Source organism: Electrona antarctica (assembly GCF_951216825.1).
Source record: "Electrona antarctica genome assembly, chromosome: 19".
Classification (NCBI taxonomy): Eukaryota; Metazoa; Chordata; class Actinopteri; order Myctophiformes; family Myctophidae; genus Electrona; species Electrona antarctica.
The window spans coordinates 21,010,232-21,035,245 of NC_136800.1; the positions used below are offsets into that span (position 1 = coordinate 21,010,232).

The window sequence follows — 25,014 nt, forward strand, 5'->3', positions numbered from 1 at the left end:
CAAAGTCGCTCTGACATGTAGCAAGGCCCTATTTGAGGCCCTATTTGGTTACTGGCTGTTGCACTTGCTTTATGTGGTTTATTAGACGAACGACTCCGGCAGACCTGACAGAAGCGTCTGACAGGAGAGAAGAACGGCGCTTCTCGACACTCAAACCAAAACCGCCTGTTTTTTGACAGAGGGAAACAAGCCCCGCTCTGCACTTCGTCCGTATTTCGCTCGGAAAAGTGATTGAGGCTCACTTACGTGGACGGACAGGGGCCTACAACCTCGGATGGATGGACAGCTTGTGAATTGCATGTAGTGGGTGGGGGTATAACCTAAATACCCAACTGTTTAGGAGCTACTGTGTGTCAGTCTATTGTCTCCTACCGCCAATAAGGGAGGGGAGAAGAACCGCAAGGAGGAATATGCCTCTGTTTATTGTCATCTGAGAAGTGGCGGTTTCATATTCCATATACGTTCCAAATATACTTCTCTGTTATTTGATTTTTGCTCCCGTGGAGCCGTAAGGTTACAACCAGTGACCTCGGTTTCTTCGGTGGCTGAGATTGGTGGCGAGGGGGGTGGGGGTGAGGGATGATGAAACAGTTGGGTGGTGGCAGGGCGGGGGCAGGGCGGAGTGAGGAGGTTTGCTACAGGGGACTATCGAGTGATGTGGACACATTAGACGTCCCCCGAGGTGTCCGGTGGGCTCAGTGTTTCACGTCGCTTTGCTTCCATGTTTGTTTTTACCACGCACGCCGCTTCCGAGAGCAGGGTTTCTGCCGCTCCGCGACCTAATCGGCGGGGATCGGTTTGCCGTGTGCCGAAACCTCCCCACCCCCCCAGTGGCCTCACGTGACATGGAGGAATTGCGTGAGCAGTCAGAAATGCATCCATCCTAATTGACTTCCTGGCCTCGGTGATAGCTCTCGTTTAATGATAGATTGGTGGTAGGAACAAGGTCAACTACAGGCTGCTCTATCGATGCATCACTGCGCGAGCGAATCCTGCATGTTAACCACTGTCTTGAACCCTCTAGTCTTGAGTTACAACTCTACTTTGAGTGCTTGTTTCTCTTTGCCAAAAATTGCTGATATATATTGTTGCTGTCGGGAGGAAACCGCCTTTCTCTAGATTTTTTGTGTTGTTGTTGTTTTTTTTTTAAATTATATTAAGTGTATCTTATAAGTGTATCTCCCCATGAGGGGATTTTCAACAACAGCACAAATGTAATTTGTGGCTGTAGTGTTCATTGATAACCACCTAAATTGGTTTTCCAAAGAACATTCATACAAATTGCACAGTACGATGAGGCCTATATAGCTTTGAACTATTCAATGGCTCTTAAACAGGTTCCAGGAATGACAAAACACATACAGTAAAGATGAACATGAAATTAGAAGGCAATTCAAAACAACAGTGCATGTGCTTTCTTTTCTGTTTTAACAAAAAAAGCATTTAATTGGATGAATACCATTTAAATAAGAAAATCCTCCCTGAAGTGTTCTCCACTGTAGAGAATGAACCTGTACAAGTCAAAACTAAACGCAAGAGTGCCCCTCAGTTAGCGTTCCCCACAGCCCTTAACTTTTTAATCAATTAAAAGCCCTGCGCTCCATAAAATTAATGGCTGGGGCGCGTAGCTTCCTCTGCCGCAGCAGACATGCAGCCGTTCCCCGAAGTCAAGAGCGGTGCGATTTGACCTTCCACTTAATTAAAAACCAGGAAAAATCTGGATCATCTGGTGCTGATGGAGTGGAGGATACAGCAGTGGACGCGGGGGAACTCTGGGGAAAGCGATGCTTTTGCCGTTGGCATTGTCATATTGAAATCAGAGAGGTTCCCCCAGTCCCTCCTCTCACAGGAGGGGGGGGGGGGGGGGGGGGGGGGTTGTCGAGGGTCCCCATGCGTCCAGCCCCTTTCGAATGGGAACTGTCTGTAAGGCCAGGTTTATGTACCGAAGTTAGTCGATATACAAGCTCACCTCGCTGTGCCGCGAAGCGAGGTGTTGTGAGCTGGTAGACTATTTGCGGTGTGCACCACTGGCGTGCAACTAAGTATAAATCAGGCTTAATTACAAAAGCGCTTCATAAAAGTTTTAATGACCTTTTATCCCTGATTCTCGGCCCACTAGCAGTGGGTATTATCCATTATCCAAACAGGTGACCCTCCCTCGTGAGCAGAAGAGATGATCCAGACCTATCCTCCTTATCTTCACACGGGGCTCTAAATGTTACTCTCTTAATGAGATGACCGCACCATTGGAGAAATGGTGTGTGTGCGTGCGTGCGTGCGTGCGTGCGTGCGTGCGTGCGTGCATACAGTCTGTGCGTGCGTGCATACAGTCTGTGCAAGAGAGAGAGAGAGAGACAGAGAGAGAGAGAGAGAGAGAGAGAGAGAGAGAGAGAGAGAGAGAGAGAGAGAGAGAGAGAGAGAGATTTGAGGTCATTGTTAGACTACACATAACATCACACAGGCCTGAACCAATTTTTGGTGTAATTGCTGCAGTTGGCGGTGACCTTCATCATTTTAAATGTTCTCCTTTAAAAATATAACAGTATATACAGTACACACACACACACACACACACACACACACACACACACACACACACACACACACACACACACACACGGGGGGGGGGGGGGGGAGATTTTACCCCAAAAGTAAAGACTTTTCTTCCGTGTGGGTCTTAGATATTTTCAAGCTTTTGTTACAAACGGTACAACGAAAGGGTCTCTCAGTTTATTTACAAGCTTGTGCTACAAACTGTACAGCCGAAAGGTGTACAGTTTAGGTGTAAGATATAGGTCCTCATTCACAACGGCGTTTACGCTCATAAAGTGACGTTACGTGAGCGGAGCGTGAGCGGACAGGCATTTACGTGGATTCCCACATTACGTGGGAATTCATGAACTTGAACGTGAACTTGACGGTGACGTGGGTTGGTCGGAAATTCCGCTGAAAGCTGCGCCACCTCTCATGGTCGTGTACGGCTTGCGTAGATTTATTAAGAAGGCTTTAGTCTTCATGCTGAATCAATTAAAAGTCCCCAAATCTCAGATAAAATATGTAGGCATGTGTCCCCAACATTGGTCGCACATAAAAAAAATATAGCCTATATAAAAGCCAAGTATCACTTGTATGCCTAAATGCATGCATTCTAGAGGCAGGTTAGCCTAGAGTGCCATACAGAAACTGCCCCTGCAAGCCCGACACCTTTTTTATTTATTTATTAGGATATTTCTAGCATGCGCGATTGCGCTGCTCACTTGACAGCTTTCTACTCGCAGTGCAACGCGCTGTGAGCTTGTAGATCGGCTCTCGCAGTCTCGCGGACTCGCGCTGCATGTTAAAAAACAAACTCACAATTATAATAAGAACATACACTTATCTGCATTCTGCACTGTACGAATCCAACGTTGTTTAGTGTAGTAATGTCTGCAGTATAGGCCTATTTAAATTGTTTCGTTATGGAGCTCCTTTGAGTCAGTCTGACTGTCGGTGCGTGTGTGTGTGTGTGTGTGTGGGGGGGGGGGGGGGATTAGCCCTATATAAAAAATAGAAGACCACATTAGCCTATTTGAATGAATGGCATCAGCGTGTTTGAAAGTCGGCCAGTCATATCATAGTTTTAAGCCAGCTCACCTCCACTCGCGCTTGTTCACAAACATGACGGACAGACAGACAAGAAAGGCTGTTGATGATGATTATTATTACCACTGTAACTCGCTGATCAGCATGTTGACAGAGACTCAGCCAATTAAAGTTTCACGTAGGCCTAAATGCATTTGCTGCAAGCACCTATCTGCCTCCATTTGCGTCGTGGTATTAATTTATAATATGTATATTGATCACATGCGGACGCCACACAGAATAGCCAACTCTTACCTGCAGCTGAGGAAACATACAACGTAGTTGGGTCGGATGAAATATAGCCTTAAGTCCAAATCCCACAAGAAAAAAAAGAAAGAAAATATGTCCTGTGTCCATGCATGTCCGGATATATTTGCTTTCCAAATCCGACAGTGCAGGGCAGGGAATCAATCACCGCAGTAGACTAATCAATAGGGCCTTTTATCATTGCCGAGTTTTAATATAGCATTTGGTTGTGTGGTGAACAATACAAATTAACTTCTTTCTCATTATGTGAAAGTAACTGTAACATCAGTTAACTTATTAACGTTCTGACATTTAACAAGGAGTGAAGCAATGCGTGCCAAGTTGGCAAGTTTCGTTTATAATTATATACAAAACTTGCGCTGTTTGCTTGAAGATCTGTCCATGCAGAGACCCGCCTGTCAAAATTAACTGCTCTACAAGCTCATCGCGGCTGTTGTATATAATTTAAAGCCCGGTGCAGGCTATTCAAGATTCAAGATTCAAGATTGCTTTATTTGTCATTCTTTCCAACTGCAGCAGCAGAAAAAAAACGAAATTACATTTCTCCTAGTTAAGAGACAGCACAGGCTCATACAATAATAAAATATCAAGTGCAAAGACAACACTCTGAATATAAATAAGTCCTAAAAAACTACAGAAGTCCATAAAAAAGATAAATAGAATAAGAAAAACATTTAAAGACGGAACATAGAGTTCATGTCATCAGTTCATGGCCTATCTGCCAGGGATACTGGAATTCAAGAGTCTGATTGCCTGTGGAAAGAAGCTGCTCCGCATCCTTTCCGTCCTGGCACTGATGCTCCTGTACCGTTTCCCAGATGGCATAAGGGAGATCAGGCTGTGAGAGGGGTGGGTGGCATCCTCAATGATGCCAGTTGCTCTTCTCATGCACCTCTGCTTGTACATGTCTGCCAGGGAGGGCAGCGAGGCACCGATGATCCTACTAGCTGTTCTCACCGTCCTGTCCAGCTGTTTTCTCTCCTCAGCTGTGCTGTTTCCATACCAGGAGGTAAAACAGTAAGTGAGAATGCTCTCAATGGTGCCTCTATAGAACATGGTCAGGGCTGGGACAGGCAGGTCGACTCTCTTCAGATGACGTATTTCGATATTTCCTGTTGCCTTATATGGTGTGGGATGGGCGTTCTAACCAGGCGACACCAGGCGAATCGCTTGGGAAAAATGCGGAAAGGCTACACTCTGCGATCCGCACAAATGAAGTGATTACACCAGCTTCCCTGAATAAGACGGGAGCAAATCGCAGCGTGATCGGACAGAGAAATACGATGATATTTAGTATCTGTATACGCTTCCGTTACACTCTGGCGTAAACGCCGTTGTGAATGAGGACCATAGTGTGTGAGGATAGCATCCACTGCATGTGTACTGTGCATTATATATACCGTATGCTGAATCCAGATTCCGTGAATTTTATTGTAAGATAGTTGGCGTGATATTTGTGATAATTACACAAATGTGTCATGCAACTCAGTCAACTCGTCCGTAACTAGGTACACATGGATGTTCATTGAAGTCAGTCTGATGCTTTTGCAGCACCACATCAGCGATATAGAGTTTGATCGTACAATACAGTATTGTATAGTATATTGTACAATTCCTTCTATCTTTCCTGTCATCCCTACACCAGAATGAGCTACAGAAAATAATATACAATACAGTACACACTAACTATACTGCTGCTGTGCTACTACTTGACATTGTGCCTTCTGCTTGTTTGACTTGGCTCTCCTTGTTACTTCTTTCACTGTTGTTTACCCGTGTAACTTTTGTCTTGACAAATTGCAAAATGCTGTGAGCTGTAGTACAAAACACAACAACCACGAAAAAGTTCAGTTGAAGTTGAATTTGAAGTGGAAGTCATCTCTACGCCAGTGCGACTAAGACATCTCCCTCTGCGCATTTATTATTAATTAAGGAGAACATTTTTAAAAATATATACGATTCTAATTCTCCCAGCATGCAAGCAACCTTCATTCTGGTCCACGAGTCTGCAGACAGCAAGCCGCGAAACAAACCGTATGAACCAAATCAAGTGTGCGTGTGTGAAAGTAAGTTGAGCTGAAGGGGCTGGCTGACAGTTTGAAGAAGACAGCTCTGGTGCGGTACGCCTCGTCTCCGTGGCGTGTACTTCCTGCCTAACCTTGGTTCCTCTGGGGGCTGTTTCACGCAGCGCTGACAGGCCCTCCATGTCCAACATGACATTTCTCCTTTGTGACAGCCGGCGCAAATCCCTGTATTCAAGACACGCTCGGCTCAAAGGAGAAGACGGAGCACAGAACTTGTTAAGAAGAAAGCTCTCTATAAGTAACATGCTGGGAGGAATGACGCAGCCGTTTTTAACTATCGTAGTTAGAACTGTGTGTGTCTGAATGTAATCTCTGTTCCTCTTCTCACGGCCTCTTCAACCTCTTTTATTTAAAAGTGTAAAAATGACACAAAGGCATATATATTGTGTGTTTTGTTTAAGCGTTTTTGTTTTGTTTAAGCATTTCCCATAGTCCATTATATAATAGGCTACTGACGGACTAAATACCCTTTACCATTTCATATTAAGTTGAATATTGAAAAAAATACTCTTAATAAGAGGTCATATCTCATAATATAATAACATGTGGATTGCAAATGAAATAATTGTAGTACTACTTCAATAATCACTATAGTCGTTCATTAAAATCTAACACATGCAATCTACTTATGCTGCCTGATTGCATATTAATGTTGCTTGAAACACCAAAAGGGGTTCCCGCCCAAAATGAGTTAAGTGTAATAAAATCCATTACAGTGTATTAAAATAAATAAGGGCCCATGTGTAATAATCTCTGTCACATGTTCAGCAATGTATCCCAGAGGTCATTTATGAAATCCTGAGCAGAGAGTGACACGCACCAACTGTCATTTATTGTAAAATACCTCAACGGTACAGAGTACATCACAGTGAACTCACGCTGTCAAGGAAAATACATATTTGGTGATGGAGACACTGTGCTGTGAAAAGCCTAAATGAGTCTAGTAGGCTACAGGGCAGACGGAGAATGAATTGAAACGGACTTCAACTGGGACATCATGTTTCTACTGGGAATTGAGTCACATTATTGCACATGCAGTAGTGAGTGTGTGTGTGTGTGTGTGTGTGTGTGTGTGTGTGTGTGTGTGTGTGTGTGTGTGTGTGTGTGTGTGTGTGTGTGTGTGTGTGTGTGTGTGTGTGTGTGTGTGTGTGTGGATAGCGTAGGTAGGTAATAGGCATATACTTTAGTCATTCTGTTTTGAAATGGGACAGAAATAAATTGTATTATTGACTCACAGTATCACAAGTAATACCGTGACAAAAATGATTACTGACTAACCTATTTAGGAAAGCTCATTAATGAATGCTAATACTTAGTCCGTCGTACGATGGTATCACTCTGCGGAAATAGCTGATCTACAAGCTCACAACGCATGCTATTATATATAGCTGATCTACCAGCTCACAACGCATGCTATTATATATAGCTGATCTACAAGCTCACAACGCATGCTATTATATATAGCTGATCTACAAGCTCACAACGCATGCTATTATATATAGCTGATCTATAAGCTCACAACGCATGCTATTATATATAGCTGATCTACAAGCTCACAACGCATGCTATTATATATAGCTGATCTATAAGCTCACAACGCATGCTATTATATATAGCTGATCTATAAGCTCACAACGCATGCTATTATATATAGCTGATCTATAAGCTCACAACGCATGCTATTATATATAGCTGATCTACAAGCTCACAACGCATGCTATTCTGTTTTGGAAATGTCCACCAATGCTCAAAATATGGATGCCAGGGTTGAAAACGGTTCAGAGTAAAGCTAAACGTTTGTGCTGGCCAACTACTGGATGTTTGTATGTTGGACTGTGCTGGCTAACTACTGGATGTTTGTATGTTGGACTGTGCTGGCCAACTACTGGATGTTTGTATGTTGGACTGTGCTGGCTAACTACTGGATGTTTGTATGTTGGACTGTGCTGGCCAACTACTGGATGTTTGTATGTTGGACTGTGCTGGCCAACTACTGGATGTTTGTATGTTGGACTGTGCTGGCTAACTACTGGATGTTTGTATGTTGGACTGTGCTGGCTAACTACTGGATGTTTGTATGTTGGACTGTGCTGGCCAACTACTGGATGTTTGTATGTTGGACTGTGCTGGCTAACTACTGGATGTTTGTATGTTGGACTGTGCTGGCTAACTACTGGATGTTTGTATGTTGGACTGTGCTGGCTAACTACTGGATGTTTGTATGTTGGACTGTGCTGGCCAACTACTGGATGTTTGTATGTTGGACTGTGCTGGCTAACTACTGGATGTTTGTATGTTGGACTGTGCTGGCTAACTACTGGATGTTTGTATGTTGGACTGTGCTGGCCAACTACTGGATGTTTGTATGTTGGACTGTGCTGGCTAACTACTGGATGTTTGTATGTTGGACTGTGCTGGCTAACTACTGGATGTTTGTATGTTGGACTGTGCTGGCCAACTACTGGATGTTTGTATGTTGGACTGTGCTGGCTAACTACTGGATGTTTGTATGTTGGACTGTGCTGGCTAACTACTGGATCTTTGTATGTTGGACTGTGCTGGCCAACTACTGGATGTTTGTATGTTGGACTGTGCTGGCCAACTACTGGATGTTTGCCATGTTGGACTGTGCTGGCCAACTACTGGATGTTTGCCATGTTTGCTGAATTCCATTTTATTTGTATTTCCCAACCAAAAAATGAATTTATGGAGACCCTTCAGCCTCCATCATTGCTGTAAGCGATATCTGCAGCACCATTCGTCTCCATATACTACACTGACCATTAACCTCCCCCTGGGAACACAACATGTCCAAGGTTAAGTCCTGTAATGGCCGACCATGCTGCATAAATGCATACTGAGCTGGTTCCCTGTAGAACTTCTCGCCTATGAGCTACAGGCAGCAACAGTTTCTTGACAGCTGAGCGGAGATGAAGGCTGCAGAGAGCAAACTTTGGTCCGGCTGGAAGTTTTACTGATCAATGCCCAGAACGCCATGGAACCTGTTGGCTGACATATTATGATCCATCCATCCCCCCAACGTCAGGGTGGGGGAACGCTTATTGATGTCTGTGTGTGTGTGTGTGTGTGTGTGTGCGTGCGTGCGTGCGTGCGTGCGTGCGTGCGTGCGTGCGTGCGTGCGTGCGTGCGTGCGTGAGCGAGCTTCAGTGATGAATTGGAACCTACATGGGCTTTGACACATGGGGGACCGTTTGGTTTAACCCATAAAGACCTGAGGCCGATTCTACGCATACGTTTCTAAAAGGGTTTTAATACATGGGTTAAAACATCCAGGAAGTCGGCTTAGCTTTTGGCCGTAACACAAGGTTTCCATTCAACACTTTTCAGAGCTTTGTTGTTGTTTTTTCTTCCCCAAAAAAACCCATCCAAAACGATCGCTCGTCAACTGCTGTTCCAAAATATTGTCTACCACGATCAACAACGATGACAACTACGGTGATGCCTGAAATATTTGACAGCATGAAATGAAAATTAATTATGAAGGTTTTTTTTTGCCTTGAGCGCTGCGTCGATACAATTATTATTAGTAGCCTATATATATTATATATTATATAATAATAGCATAATCAGTATATTAATAAGTATTTTGTGATTAAGCTTTCAAATTATTCATGTATGTAATTGCTGATAAGCAGCCAGCGCTGCATCTGGAAATAATTGGGTGAACGTAGATTTAACATAAGTTGATAAAATAATGGGTTAACCAATTAAACTCCTTGTACTTCATTGACCACGGGGACCCGCAGGAGTCTGTACTTGGATACCTCCTTTTTTCCCTCCCTCTACATCAGATCTCCCGGTCGAAAATGTTGCTGAATGTTCCCCTATTATTGTATTCATGTGCTAGGGTTCGTGTAGGGTGCCAGGGTTCATGTGCCACGGTTCATATAGGGTGCCAGGGTGCCAGAGTTCGTATTGGGTGCTAGGGTGCATGTGGTTAAATCCACCATAGGGGTACTTGTCATTCCAAACATGTTTGTGCTGCTTTCAACATCCAGTCGTCTAGTGTGACATGGTAATTTAACAAGGTGATATGATGAAACCGAGCTGCAAGCACTTTATATAACTCAGCATCCTTCCCGCGCAACTGTGGAGCGACACAATTCCTGGGCGGAGCACAATTTACACAGATGTGTAAGAAGCTATATGAGCATCCCCTCGATTCCCCTGGTTCACGGAAGTAATTTCTCTATGGAGAATAACATGGGGTGCATCTTAATATCGTCTACTATAAGCATTGTGGTCCAAAAATAAACAAGCTGTCTCAGCGTTATTGTCAGGGAGGTGTCTCTGTATCGTTTGCGACAGTCAGTCACTCATATATGATACTGTCTGTTTCTAGCGAAAATTTAACTAATTCAGCAGCTGTAACATAATAACTTTAGCGTTTTCTCTCAGTCAGTTGATTCTTCATATCCATATGGGTGAAGTGGCCTGGATGATTTGTTTATTTTTCAAACACAGTTCTTATATGAGGCAAACTAAAATCCCCCTGGGGATTACAATGCAAATAAAAAGTATATGAACCTGTGGATTTGCGCCCTCTACCGATATTGACGTCAGACTTCGGTGCTCTATTCGTTTTGGTGCGTAGTTCCCATCATGTATTATTTTCCAAGAAACACAAACAAAGGGAAGAAGAAAGAGAGGGGAGGGGGGATTTAAGGAGATCAAGGCATGTAAAAAAGAAAGTTTGAGCGCTTTTACCACAAAAAGTACAGGTAAAGGGTTTTCTTATGTGTGGGTCTTAGATATTTACAAGCTCATAGCGTGGCACGAGGCATGAGCTTGTACATCTGCTAATTCTTAATAGCCGAAGTGCTATATAATAGCTAAAATCTAAAATGACACACGTGCTTTCCTGGTTTTAAGGGGTTAACTTTCTATGGCCAGAAAAATCACAGAATATTTTGCGTCGCTCCATTCCATGCACGAGCGCTCTCAAATGACGCCCACAGATGTTGTAGAATCGGAAACAAATCATGGTCTACACGTGACAATCCGTTTGAAAGTTACAAGCTGTTATTGAGACCTCGCTCCACAAGCTGTTTTCCATTGTCCTGTGCACTCGCATGTGACTATTATTTTTCCGGTCACGTGATCAACGTGTCCCAACGTGTCACCAAACTCATCCAAAACATAGTGAACAGCGCCCTCCAGTGTAAATGTTGTTAATCACGTCATGGGCATGGAATGAGTTAAGCCGGTCGATGCCACATTTTGCACACACACTCCATGGATGCCAACGATGAACCTCTGGCCCAAATTTTCAAGAACGGCCTGTTATAGCGCCACCAGGAGGCCGACTTTTGAAAAACAATTTATTTTATATTACTCCTCCAGATTCTGTCCAAAAATCCCGCAAATCGTTACACACTATCTCTATAGTCATGTGTTCAAGACGGATCTGTCCGATATTTCATATTCCATCCTAAAGTTTGCAGGATTTGCCCGTTTGAACAAAAAGCCTCAAATCATGAATGCAGCGTGCAATTTACGTGAAATCTTTCACGGACTTTCCTACTAGGCTGCACCCTTTTCACATTGGCCTGTTATTGTGCCACCAACAGGTGAATTTTTGCAAAACACATTTTTGGAACATAATGCCTCAAATCATCCATTTGCCATCCAAGGCGTAAGAAGAAATGGCACCCTTTTCACATTGGTCACATTGGTCTATACCTGCCCTGGTGGAGACCTGTGCCCCGAGGGGCACTTTTTCTAGTTTATTTTTGCACCGGCCTGCACCAGGCCATTATTTGGTTACAGTTCCTGTCGAGCATGTTTTTTTGTGAATAGCAGGCAACATCTTTTGTCTTTTTGATTTAATATTGAGAATAGGGGAGCTTATATAGGCAGCTCTGCTCTGCTGCGTAATTGATTTGATCCAGATTCGTGCAAACACCATGATGTAATTATAGTTATTTAGTACAGCTGTGTAAAATTCCAATAGTATAAACATTTTTAAATGCTGTCATATACTCTTAATATATTCTTTCAAATGAGGGTTGGCCTTATACAGTAGATCAAAATACATTGTCAGTTTTTTAATGAATACATTTTCAACTATTTGAATAAAGGTTGTACACTTCAGTGAAATTAACCGCTGGGAAAATCCCTAATTGAAGCCATGCACCACCGCTCAGTGCATGAACAGGCTGCATGGCTCACAAGGCTTGGGTATTAGAACCCGACCATCTCTCTCCATATCGTTTGATAAAGGCATATAAAAAACATGATTGTACACCCAATGAAAATATACACTTCACGGAGTATACAGTACCACTTGGAATTATAACAATCGGTTGAGGATTGCCTGAGTATGACGCAAGTTAAATTACAACCTTTTGAGGGGATGCAGGAATTTACATACTTGTGAGGACTTCTGCTTGGATTCGGTGAGTGGCATGCTGCAAGCTCACAACGCACTGCGACTTATTGGAGCTTGTAGATCTTCTATTTTCTGTGCACCATTTCATTCAACAAAATATAAATGAAGCTGACTACATTTGACTGCACTCTGTGTTGTGTTGCTCTGAACGCTTCTCTGTCGGGTCCCTCCACCTCGCTACCGACAAAGGTTGTCTGTAAAAAAAAAAAAAAAAAAGATCTCATAACTTTTGATTGGGTGGGCAGGATCACATTTGGTTGGGCTCTGCCCACCCCTGCCTCCCCTAGAACCGGCCTTAACTGTTGCTTATAAGATGAATACTCCCAGTTGCTACCGCAAGCTCACATCCCAGGTCGAATCACCCGGAGTGTACTACCAAGTCTAAATCCTCAAGTGAAACACCAATGCGCCTTGACATGAGGTTTCTCCACTCTGCTAGCTATAACAACATGGAACAGCCTTCCTCCTGCGGTTGTTGGAGACATTAAATCAAGTATTCATCCTTCAAGAAGAGGCTGAACAAACACATCCTCAGCATGTGACTGTAATCCCATAAAGCTCAAGGATATTTAATCATCCAGTTTATTTATACCCCTGACTGAGTAGCTGCAGATCAGTGATAGGTTCTTTAAATGTTATTCCAATAAAATATAAAATAAAACATGTATTAAGATACTCTACCATACTTGTTAAACAAGTTATGGATTGAAGATTTTATGATTGCACAACATTTATGCAAGGATGGTCCTCTAAATGAAGGGCATTCCATTTTTCTTTTCCTTTTTGGACATGAAAAGGGGGGTCTTGAACCATTCTAACAATGGGGGCTTTTAACATTATTTTCTTGAATAAATTGTGTGGCTTTGAGAAGGAGAAGAATGTGTTCTGCAAGAAAGCTGGATCATTAAAAGATGTGACATTTTGAGACGATAACGTGCCGGATGCCACCGGCAAGCCATGTGACTAGTTTTAAATGAGTTCTACGCTCCCAGATTGGAACCATTTGCACGCACGCACGCACGCACGCACGCACGCACGCACGCACGCACGCACGCACGCACGTATGTTTTGTAATCAACACTACAGCCATTTTTCCTAAGGTCCATGCGGGTCTCACACTCTTACTTATGCACCGAAAATATCCGATCTACAAGCTCAGAACGCATCGCAGCGGTGATGCATTCTAAGCTTGTAGATCGGATATTTTCAGCACATGACACGCAACCAACCTTAGTATAAATCCGGCGTGACATGAAACCTAGAATTGCAATAAGGATCCTTCCACTTGTTCACCTTCAGAAAACCCTCCCCAGAAATGAATTCCTGCAGTGTCAACAACAACAACAAGCCATTTGAGCGAGAACAAGGGGAATTCAGCCAACGTAACGACTTTGACAGCTACACCCCATCCCCCATATATCCATTCTTTTTGTATATTGGATGGCATTGAACTTTTTTTCTGCCCACGAGGATCACTTGTCAACAAGCGTCACCTCATTACAGTGGGCCGTGTCACCGTGAAATTGAAGAGTCCGATTAGAGGGCCTTGTTTTCGGCACCGCCGCGGCCAATTCCCGCCATTCGTCCCGGGTGCGTAATGTAATACATCTCAAGCAAATTGTTTGCGTCTCTCCTCCTCCTCCTCCTCGAAATATGAAGTAGCCCCGCCTGCCTGCCGCGAGGCTTTCCAAATTGCCAGAGAAATATTAAGGGATGGATCACAAGTTAATTCTCGCACGGCTGCAATTCTTCGCTGCTGAAAATGAGATTTGAATTTGCACGTTCGTGGCCCCGGCAGCTGTACCCACCACTGCAAGCCTGTGATTTGACAGGGCCTATTATTGGGGTTACATGCATTGATGTGGGTTGTGGGCATATAGTATTGTCATGTCTAGTACTCCCCCCTCCCCCCTTTTCATTGAGTGCTTCTCTCATACACCGTAAGCTACAAAGACAACGGATACACGATGGGAGAACATATTAATATGGAAATTAGTGGATGGGTAGATACCTGCGTGTATGTGTGTGTGTGTGTGTGTGTGTGTGTGTGTGTGTGTGTGTGTGTGTGTGCGTGCGTGCGTGCGTGCGTGCGTGCGTGCGTGCGTGCGTGCGTGCGTGCGTGCGTGCGTGCGTGTGCAAACGCCTCATGCCGAGATGTAGAGTAAAATTCAAAATAACTTTTCGGTTTAACATTTCACGTCACGTTTGCATGACGTAAAACTGCACCTTTCCAGAGCCTGATGAAAGGATATACATGCACGCATGCATGCAGACATGAACACACACACACTGAAGCTGATGATGTATGCATGCATACATAGACACAGCCATGCAGATACATATGTACTATAAATGGGTGCTAAATGTACAGTATGTCAAAATGTAAAAGCATGTATAGGATAGTGTAAACATAATAGTATACACTCATGCACTGTTATTACATAATATATATAAATCACACTATACAGATATTCATTCAACCTACATCACGATCAAGATCTACATCAGAGTCACACAATGAACAGACCTTTATTCATACATAAAATATATTGTCTCTAACCCGGGCGTAGTGGTATGATCAAGTGGTACATTCATTCACACAAAAATAACACGACAGCAACAATATTCTACATAATATTCTGTACAATACGTGTGTACACACAACAAAACGTCATCATTCCCATACGTAAAATAAATCCCATCCATATGCTGTAATAATGTCTGTAATGTATGCTGTAGTGTAGTGTACATACATCCATACGCTGTAATGTTATGCTGTACACATCGTCATACTGTAGAAGAATGAACCCATGGAGACCCCATATCTGACACGCGACAGGTAACGCTTGATCATACAATTAACGGAGCAAAAGGACATCTTGATATTCCAATTCCATTGCTTGCTGCAGGGTCCTCGGGGGTACAATTTATGTTGATGTGCTCCTCTCTGACTCCCCATTTATTATTTACAAAGAATGCCCCCGCCCTTAATTAGCTCTAATTAAACATCGGAGACCTGGGAACATGATTGGCAGGGAACGTCGCCACGTGTGTGAGACATCTGGGGGTGGGAAAGATAAGGCTCGACGGGGGCACTGGGTAGGTAGCGATGGGTGGAGGAGGGGGGGCTTAGCAGGGGTGTATAGCAGAGAAACACCAGGGGTCGTTTGAACCTGCACTTGAACCTGACTTTTCAACTCTGTCAATCAACGCGGCTACAGCTGTCACGGTTCACAGGGCAGATGCTTAGAGGGCTGCAGCTGTGAAAAGGCTGCGTGCACGTGCACGTGGTTGGGTGTGTGTGTGTGTGTGATGCGGATGTAAGGGAACTGTGGGGTTGTGAGCACATATACACAACAAAAACTGTCTGTATGATGTGGTTTGCCGGGTGCACGGCTCATGAAGATTCACAATATGAAAGTAATAGCCAGCACTCCAAAGTCCTTCATGGTTCCCACGCTGCCCTAATAGCGAGTGGGCTACTGCTCTTTTGACGCATGCACACTCAAAAGAATGCTTGAAGACGTCAGTGTTGCACTTGTCATAATCACTGGCGCTCAGCGCAGCAATCTGTCAAATCTATCGCATCGGCGCATCCTCCGAGTATAATCCATCCAAGACACATTTTCAAAATAACTATATTGATTAATTTCTATGATGCGTGTGTATGCGTGCGTGCTACTTTTGTGTGATGCTGTAGTAGTATGATCAAACTTGTTACTGTTCATTTGTGGAAAAAAACCCCACAAAAACATAGAATATAATATGGAGATAAGAGGTTTCTGCCGACAGCAACAATATATATGTGTATATACAGTATAATCACTGCATGTATATTCCTGTGTGTAAACCAGGTTAGAACCACACATAACAGACGTCCTTGAGATGCTGATCTACAGCACGGATGGGCAACTTTGATGATAGAGACGGCCACTATATATATTTACACACTCACCCCAGAGGGCCACATTGCATATTACTGTCGTAGCAAAACTAGCCGATCTACAAGCTCGCACTGCGACAAGTTTTGAGCTTGTAGATTAGCTATTTCTTTCTATATTTGAATTGAAATCCAGATTTTTTTAATTGGAATCGTGAAAAGTAACATTTGTAATTAATTTCAAATGCCTTTCAAATGCCTTTAATTATGTTGTTAACTTTATGAACTAAATACAAATACATTCATAAAAAAGACAATAGCATTTTACTACTCATTAACCTTAGACCAAAGTAATTAAAGCAGGTCATGTTTGCATGTTTGGAATTGTAACAGCTGAAATAAATAGATAAACAGTGTATATCAATATTCAGATATTAACCAAGTGAAGGTGGGGGGCACATGTGGCCCCCGGGCCACCAGTTGCCCATGTCTGATCTACAGTACAAACAGTATACTGTATGTGGAATGAATGCACTGCAGTGCAGACTTCAAAACTCTTCCAAGAAGTCTTTGAAGTGTGAGACTCAGTTTGAATCTAATGTGTGATATACAGGCAAATCCCTCCAGGAATTGGGGAAGTGCAGGGCTTGGCCGGGGGGCTCGAAATAATGTATAAAAAGATGTCCATCTGCAAAAAAATTATTTAGTATTTCTGATTTTCAATACTTGTATTCTACTCCACTACATCTCAGAGCCAAACATTCAAATACAATTATTTGGAAACTTTAGTTACTTTGTAGATTTGGATTATTAATTAATACAAAAGATATATTAATCTTTTCAGCTCTATATTGACAATTTGAAAATAGTACATCTACAAGCTCACAACGCGTCACTTTGTGTTAATAATCAGTTCTTCTTGGGACCTTGATTAGCTCTTTCTTGTGTTGTGTTTGCTATGACTGTGTTCATATAGGTTTTAAATGTTTTTTTTATTTTAATGTTTTATTTTAAGTTTGTTCGAGATATGCTACCAATCAGACACGACAGACAGACAGAGAGGTGGATGCAGGAGGTTATAACATATAACATAATACATAACATATATTAAGGTTCAAGGTTTAAGGTTTAATCACTTAAGCCCTAAATACTTTGTCATATAGGGCCAGGCTATAGCTGAAATGTTTCATCTACAACCTCACAACGCATTGCATTGTTGTGAGCTTCGTTTATAGATCAGCTATTTATACTGCTTATGATAATGAATCCATTTAGAACGATAACAAACGTTGTGACTTATAGGACATCAGCTCTGACAAATCAGCGCATTCATTATTAGTGTGAGGTGCCAGTGCATGTGCCAACACATGTGCAGACCAAAATGTGCTTTACCATACCGTATATACATTCTTATTCTAAATGTGCTTTACCATACCGTATATACATTCTTATTCTAAATGTGCGTTACCATACTGTATATACATTCTTATTCTAAATGTGCTTTACCATACCGTATATACATTCTTATTCTAAATGTGCTTTACCATACCGTATATACATTCTTATTCTAAATGTGCTTTACCATACCGTATATACATTCTTATTCAAAAATGTTCTTTACCATACCGTATATACATTCTTATTCTAAATGTGCTTTACCATACCGTATATACATTCTTATTTTTGGCTTCCTATTCTGCAGAATCAGGTGCACATGCTATACAGTCTCCTCTTAAAACCGTCCTTTAACTGCTCAGGTATGCATCATAATCTGCAGGGAGGGGATATAATGAAGTACGGTATGCTAATTAAAGACCACCTCACTTAGACTATAGAGATTTCCAAAAGGTCATTATCATCGGCACTCATCGGTAGGCTACAATGCTAGAATTCCTTCAAAGATTACATTTAATTGAACAATGGGGAGGGGGTACTTTTACTCTTAAACTGCACAGGTCACCATTATGAGATGTTATAATGCTGTTGTTTAAAGCTTAATTTGACCTCAAGGACATATTGAGAAAAGAGACACGGGACAAAGCAGCAGGCAGCAGGAGAGAGAGAGAGAGAGAGAGAGAGAGAGAGAGAGAGAGAGAGAGAGAGAGAGAGAGAGAGAGAGAGAGGAGAGAGAGGAGAGGAGAGAGAGAGGGAGGGAGAGAGAGAGAGAGAGAGAGGGGGGGGGGGGGGGGGGGGGTGTGGGGGGGGGGGGGGGTGGGGGGCGGGGGGGGGGGGGGGGGGGGGTGGGGGGATGTGGGGTGGCAGACAATGTAGAAGGGGAAGGGTAGAAAAGAGACACAGAAAAAGCAGGGTAGGGGAAATAGAGTATACGGAGAGGGAAGAGAGATGAGAGAAATAGCACATTAGCACTTATGGATTAGCTGCCTTTTCTGTTCCCAGGCCCTGGTTACAACCCCTGCAGATGTGTGTGTGCTCCGAGCTGGCAGCACTGCCCAAACCCAACGACCGGCAGTGGTCATGTCTTAATTAACGAGGAGACATCTGATCAATAAGTAAAGAACGATGGAGGGGCAGACGTGAAAGGTGGGACAGCCCCATGCGGCTCAAGGTTTTTTTGTTTTCGTTGATGTGGAATAACATTATAAATCAATAACCACTGCATGCACTGTGATGGCTTTATACTAGGGGAGCTGCAGCGAGCAGTGAGGGAATGGAAGAATATGCTTTTACTTCATCTAGACAAGACACAGAAAGGGCAAAGGACCAGAGTCTATGAAAGTGAGAAATGCTCTATCCTATAAGAACGGTGTCCAAAACAAAATATTTGTATTCAATTGGTAAAGAATTTTGACCTACTACTAGCAATTAAAATGATAATTCTTTGTCTCTGTCTATTTGGCCGGAGGAAATACCACGTCGTTTAAAAAAAGGTATAGCTACTGGCAACAACACCTCCCATTGGTCAACACCTGCCACAGCAAATATTTAGCCGCCTTCTGACCAAAAGGTAGAGCTTTCTGTGTTTAGAAAAATAAAAATAAAGAAAAAAACCTGTCCCGGACAGGATGGTCATTCTGTGATAAGGCTTTCACATTTGGAGGTGGCCAGAAGGCTGCTGAGCCTGCTGGAAAGGAAACACTAATCAGCCTCTCCCCGGCTCCCTCCATCCCACTCCGCTTGCAAGTGAGTTACTGATCCACCTCTGGACCGAAATCGTATGTTTATTTTCTTTTCTTTCTCGCCAACAAACTTTTGGTGGAAAATTGAATTTGATGCCCGAGGGCAGGATGGAGAATTGGCAAAATTGCTTATTTTCCCTGCAAACCACCTTTTGCTGCTCTTTCTAATGAATGGCCAAATAAGATATCTGCGGGAGATGGTGAATGCTGTGCCGGGAAACCAGGCCTTGCAATTTAAAGCCCATCAATTCATGTTTACAGCGCTAGTGTAGTGTGTATATTGGGAGAGTGCGCCTGACCGAGGCATAGGAATTTTCCTCTGATGGGGCTCGAGAGGGAATACCACCTGCCGGCATCGCTAATTAGTAAATCACCTATACTCTTCTACGACATCTTGAGGTAATATCTGAGTTCATTGTACAATAGTGCTATTGTAAAATGGCTTTAACCCATTTAGGCCTGACCTCAAAATTAAAAGAAATTCTTCTAAATCCTCCAGTTTTCTGAAATAAATATTTTTAAATATTTTCAAAAATAGCAGATCTACAAGCTCGTAGCGCGCCACTCGTGGCGCGCTATGAGCTTGTAGATCTGCTATTTTTCAATAGCTAAATTATAACATAATGTTTCAAACACCAAAAGGGGTTCCCGCCCAAAATGGGTTAAAATGTAATGAAAATAGCGGAAATAACCAATATAAAAGACAATCTACAAGAATCGACAGGAAATCTACACAACTTCCGTTTCAATTGTATCTATTCTACCAATGAAACAGAAGGAAAATCTTTCCAGCTAAAAGACAGTAGGAATACACTGAGGAGTCTATACCAGGAGTCATCACAAAGGCCTTAAAAACAAGGCTCCAGACATCCCACAACAAACTGGTCAGACTACTGCTTGGACACATACTGAAACAATTCTGTCAGTCAATGAGTTAATAAAGAATTCAATCAATCAATCAATCGATCAATCAATCAATCAATCAATCAATCAATCAATCAATCAATCAATCAATCAATCAATCAATCAATCAATCAATCAATCAATCAATCAATCAATCAATCAATCAATCAATCAATCAATCAATCAATCAGTCAATCAATCTAAATATTTTATAATAGAGCACTGAAGTCTGATGTTAATATCGGTAGAGGGTGCAAATCCATGGGTTCATGTACTTTTTATTTGCATTGTAATCCCCATAAGGGTATTTTAGATCACCTCCTATAATAACTGTGTTTGAAAAATAAACAAATCATCCAGGCCGCTTCACTCATATGGATATGAAGAATCAACTGACTGAGAGAAAACGCTATTGTTACTGCTACTGAATTAGTTACATTTTCGCTAGAAACAGACTGTATCATATGAGTGACTGACTGTCGCAAACGATACAAAGACACCTCCCTGACAATAACGCAGCGACCACATATGGTTATATGAAACTATAACTATAAACTATAAAAAATGATTTTTGACCCCATGTTATTCTCCATAGAGAAATGACTTCCGTGAACCAGGCAGAACCAAGGGATGAGCGAGTGACGTCAGGACTTCGGCGCTCTTGTTTCAACGGAAATTATTTTGTATGATTTTCCTATTCCTCTACTTTTGAACGGACCCCCCCGGCGCTGTCAGGAGCTCCTCATCTCTTTGAAAACATGTGGACTAGAGTCTATGCATGGCCACGAGTTCAGAATCTGTCCAGTGTTGCATGCTACCCCTGTCATTCCTCCGCTTATTGTCATCTTTCATTGTGCTGTCCAATAAAAACAGAAATACCCCGAAACGTAACCTTTCTAAAGGGAAAGAAAATGCCTTACAGCCAATTCCATCAATCCTCTGACAAGATCATTGACATAAAATGTCATTTAAAGCTGAAATCTCTGCACTGCTCAAACATAAAAAACAAAACAAATGTTTTTGTTGTAATGTTGTTAATTATGCCAAGTATAATTCCTTTTATATTCCATCAGTCCAGTCATCACTGTGAAACCTGGGATATGTTGGATTTGGAAGTGGCGTCTGGCTGGGGTTTGGAATGTTTACAAGTATCTCTCTGCTCCGCCAAAGTGTCCCCGATGGTTACCATTTCATCAGCAGCACATGCTCTTAATTACAAGATTAGTCTCCCACCAATTAGCGCAGGGTGCTAATGGTTCTAATCCGCTATACTGAAGTCAACTGAATTCTAATTAGGGACTAACTGTTTTCAATTCACCTAGGGCCCATCTGATGGGTCATTACCAACCGTAGTTATTCTCACATAAACCAACCAGAGCACAGCTACATTGGTCCCATTTGGAAAACCCAGCTGTAGCAGTTTTATGTCCATTTGCATGCGCTGTGAAATTACAATGTTTTCATTTCTTTAAAAAACCTCTGATCTGCAGAGGCTTGACAATGGAAATGGCGCACATGACAAACCTTGAAAGTTGTCGTTTACTGCGACGTGGACCCAACTTTTACGTGAGTTATAATTTGAGTCGAGTGGTTAAGCATACAGTATATGAATCAGTGCTTCATTCAAGGAGCCTGCTGGGAAATAAAGACTTCACATACATTTTAATGTTTGCCCGCTATCTCAGAAGAACCTTTTACATAATGCAACACAAATTGCAAATAATAAAATTTTATAGACATAATTCCGATGCAGAGGAGGTTGTCATAGCCGCCGGTCTCTCATATTTCATGCTGAAAGCACGCTGCCAATAAGTCAGAAGAAAGGCATTCCATCTGAAAGTAAAGTAAAGCAGCCTTGGGTCTTTTATTTGTGTGAATTCCAGCGGAAACCTGACTTCTAGACTACTTAGTTTGGTCTAATTGAATGCCCTGTGGGTCTGTTAAACACTGTAGATGGTTTTGCAACCTTATTATTCATAATACCTCTATAATTGATAATGTTTTTTAAACCCCACAAAATAAACCACTGGTATGCTTTTTTGGGACACTGCTTTAATCTAATCTAATGCTGTGTCACACTCACACACGTGTTGTTCTTCTGCCATCACACTAATGCCTGATTTATTCTTGATTGCACACTGTATCTTGCAAATCTAGCTACAGAAATCTACAAGCTCACAATATGTCATGGTGCAATGTGTTGTGAGCTTGTATATCGGCTATTTCCTGTGAGCAACAATAGGCATAACTAAGTATAAATCACCCATAATGTATTTTCTTTGCGGATATGATTGAGATATGATTGTGGACACCCAAGTGTTCCGTATGAACAGGATTCCACTAGTTAAGAAGCGACCTGCTCACTTCTCATGCATTGAAGGAAGCATGAGCTCAGTTCAGGGCAGGGGGAGAGTACAGTTGGGTGCCACCGATATTGTCCCTTATCATTTGACCCATTTAGGCCTGACCTCAAAATTTTAAAAAATCCTTCTAAATCCTCCAGTTTTCTGAAATAAATATTTTCACGATTTTTCAAAAATAGCAGACCTACAAGCTCGTAGCGCGCCACTCGGTGGCGCGCTATGAGCTTGTAGATCTGCTATTTTTCAATAGCTAAATTATAACATAATGTTTAAAACACCAAAAGGGGTTCCCGCTCAAAATGGGTTAACTGTCCTTTTGCGCAGATCACGCAAACCTCAGCAAAAAGAAAAGGACAATATCGATGGCCTCCAACCGTATAGTGTCCAGGATTGCAGCTTAGGCAATTGGCACCAGGTAAAAGATGGGTTACAAAATTGTGGGATAAAAAATATGGAATCCACTAATTAGTATAGGCTGAACATTAATTTACAACATGACACTTTTCATAGAAATAATAAGAAACTTTTTTGTTTGTTTTTGTTTTTTTAAAGGAAGGAAGGAGTGAACTTTTAAAGCAACAAGTTAGAATCAACTTGGAATTGAACTCCCCTGGGCTGGTGGTTTGTGCCACGATGATGGAAGCAGTATGCGGCGCAGGGTTATGAGATGAAAGCATAATAATGATGAGGGTCTCTAATGAAACAGGCGAGAGAGAATATTAAAATCTTCTCCCCTGCGCCGACGAGACGACCCGAGACTGGTGCTATTTTCCATTAGTCGTCCTTGTCACGTTAGGGTTATATGCAAAGTAATAGCAATGCAGGAGGGTAGAGTTTAATCGTAGCGCACACTGTGATTTCATTCGTTCGTATTGTTTTCCATTAAAGGGTTTTGTGACAGACTGAACCGGATAGAACTGCGTGAATAGAGTCTAATGAGGATACTGTAGATCACATGTTGTTATCTGGGTCATCATTCATGACAATATCACAATCCAACAGGCGGGCAGGGTCTTTAAAATTCACTTAGGACTTTCACTCGAAGCCTGAATCCACACCCGGTGCACACACGCACACACTTATGCACTTAGGCCTGTCACAATAATTACATAATCGTCTAATCGCAATTATTTGAGATGATCGCAATTATTTAGTCATAATTGTCATAACCGTTGTGGAAAAATGTTCATACAGAAAAAAGTGGAAATAGCTGATCTAAAAGCTTACAACGCGTCAGTTTGCCTTTTTTTTAGGTAATGAATATGTCAGAAATTGCTTTGACTATTTCAGTTAACTGTCATATTATCTGCCCTGTGCATTTTTTGATTACGACTCACGAGGCAAACAGAAATGTAATCTTTATTCGTTCCAATGTTCAACGCCAAATACACAATTCAATCGTTAATCACAATTATTTGTGTGACAATTTGTAATCGTGACAGCCCTACACTCACTGACACACACACACACACACGCACACACACACACACACACACACACACACACACACACACACACACACACTGACCCACGCTGACCCACGCTGACACACGCTGACACATGCTGACACACACTGACAAACGCTGACACACGCTGACACACACTGACACACGCTGACACACGCTGACACAGACAGAAAGCCAGACGGGAGTCCTACCTGCCCTGGACCTTGATGTCGGAGATGGCGTAGAAGTAGCGGGACAAGTTGTTCTCGTCCACCATGGTGGCGCCCGTGGCCGGCTTCAGCAGCTTAATCCTCAGGTCGGTGATGGTGAAGAAGTCCCGCAGGTTCCTGGTGGTGTCCAGCTGTCCATACAGCGACGCCATGTTGTGCAGCCGCGGCCCGGCGAACAGCGCGAAGCGGTCCTTGATCTCGAAGCGCACCGTCTTGTCGTTCTTCCACACGTAGCCGCGCGAGTAGTCCTCGGTGCAGATGATGTCCAGCAGGGTGCGCTGCGTCAGCTCGTTCACCGTCTTGGGCTCCATGGTGAAGGCCTCCAGGCGGGGACGGGACAATGAGCATTATTAACGTTTATCGTGATATAAAACAAAAACACTCGTATCGCGGATCGTATCGTGATATTGTGCTCCGTCATACATTAGAAATTAGCCTTTGTTTGAAATTCGGAAGTGTTTGAAATAAAGTGTAAGTATATGTACATTTGGTACCCTCTGATTTCTAATACCCCTTCTTTTTTCTTATACTTGTACATACAGTAAATGGCCCTATTTTTGTCACTGCTTTACCCCTTATCCCTAAACTTCTTTACCTTTTTCTTATTATTATTGTTCAACTAGCCGATCTACATCGACAGGTTGTGAGCTTGTAGATCGGCTATTTGAACTA

The 25,014-nt window shown here is 42.5% G+C and overlaps 1 protein-coding gene across 1 annotated transcript in view; it reads right to left on the reverse strand.

The window, feature by feature from the left end:
- Positions 1-25,014, reverse strand: part of LOC306942926 (netrin-G1-like) — a gene marked incomplete at its 5' end in the record, with an annotated part of 98,237 nt that overhangs the window by 28,515 nt on the left and 44,708 nt on the right. The window contains one exon of the mRNA XM_079529112.1: positions 24,325-24,662. Within this exon, the coding sequence (XP_079385238.1) occupies positions 24,325-24,662 (338 nt within the window). The remainder of the gene's footprint in view (positions 1-24,324; positions 24,663-25,014) is intronic.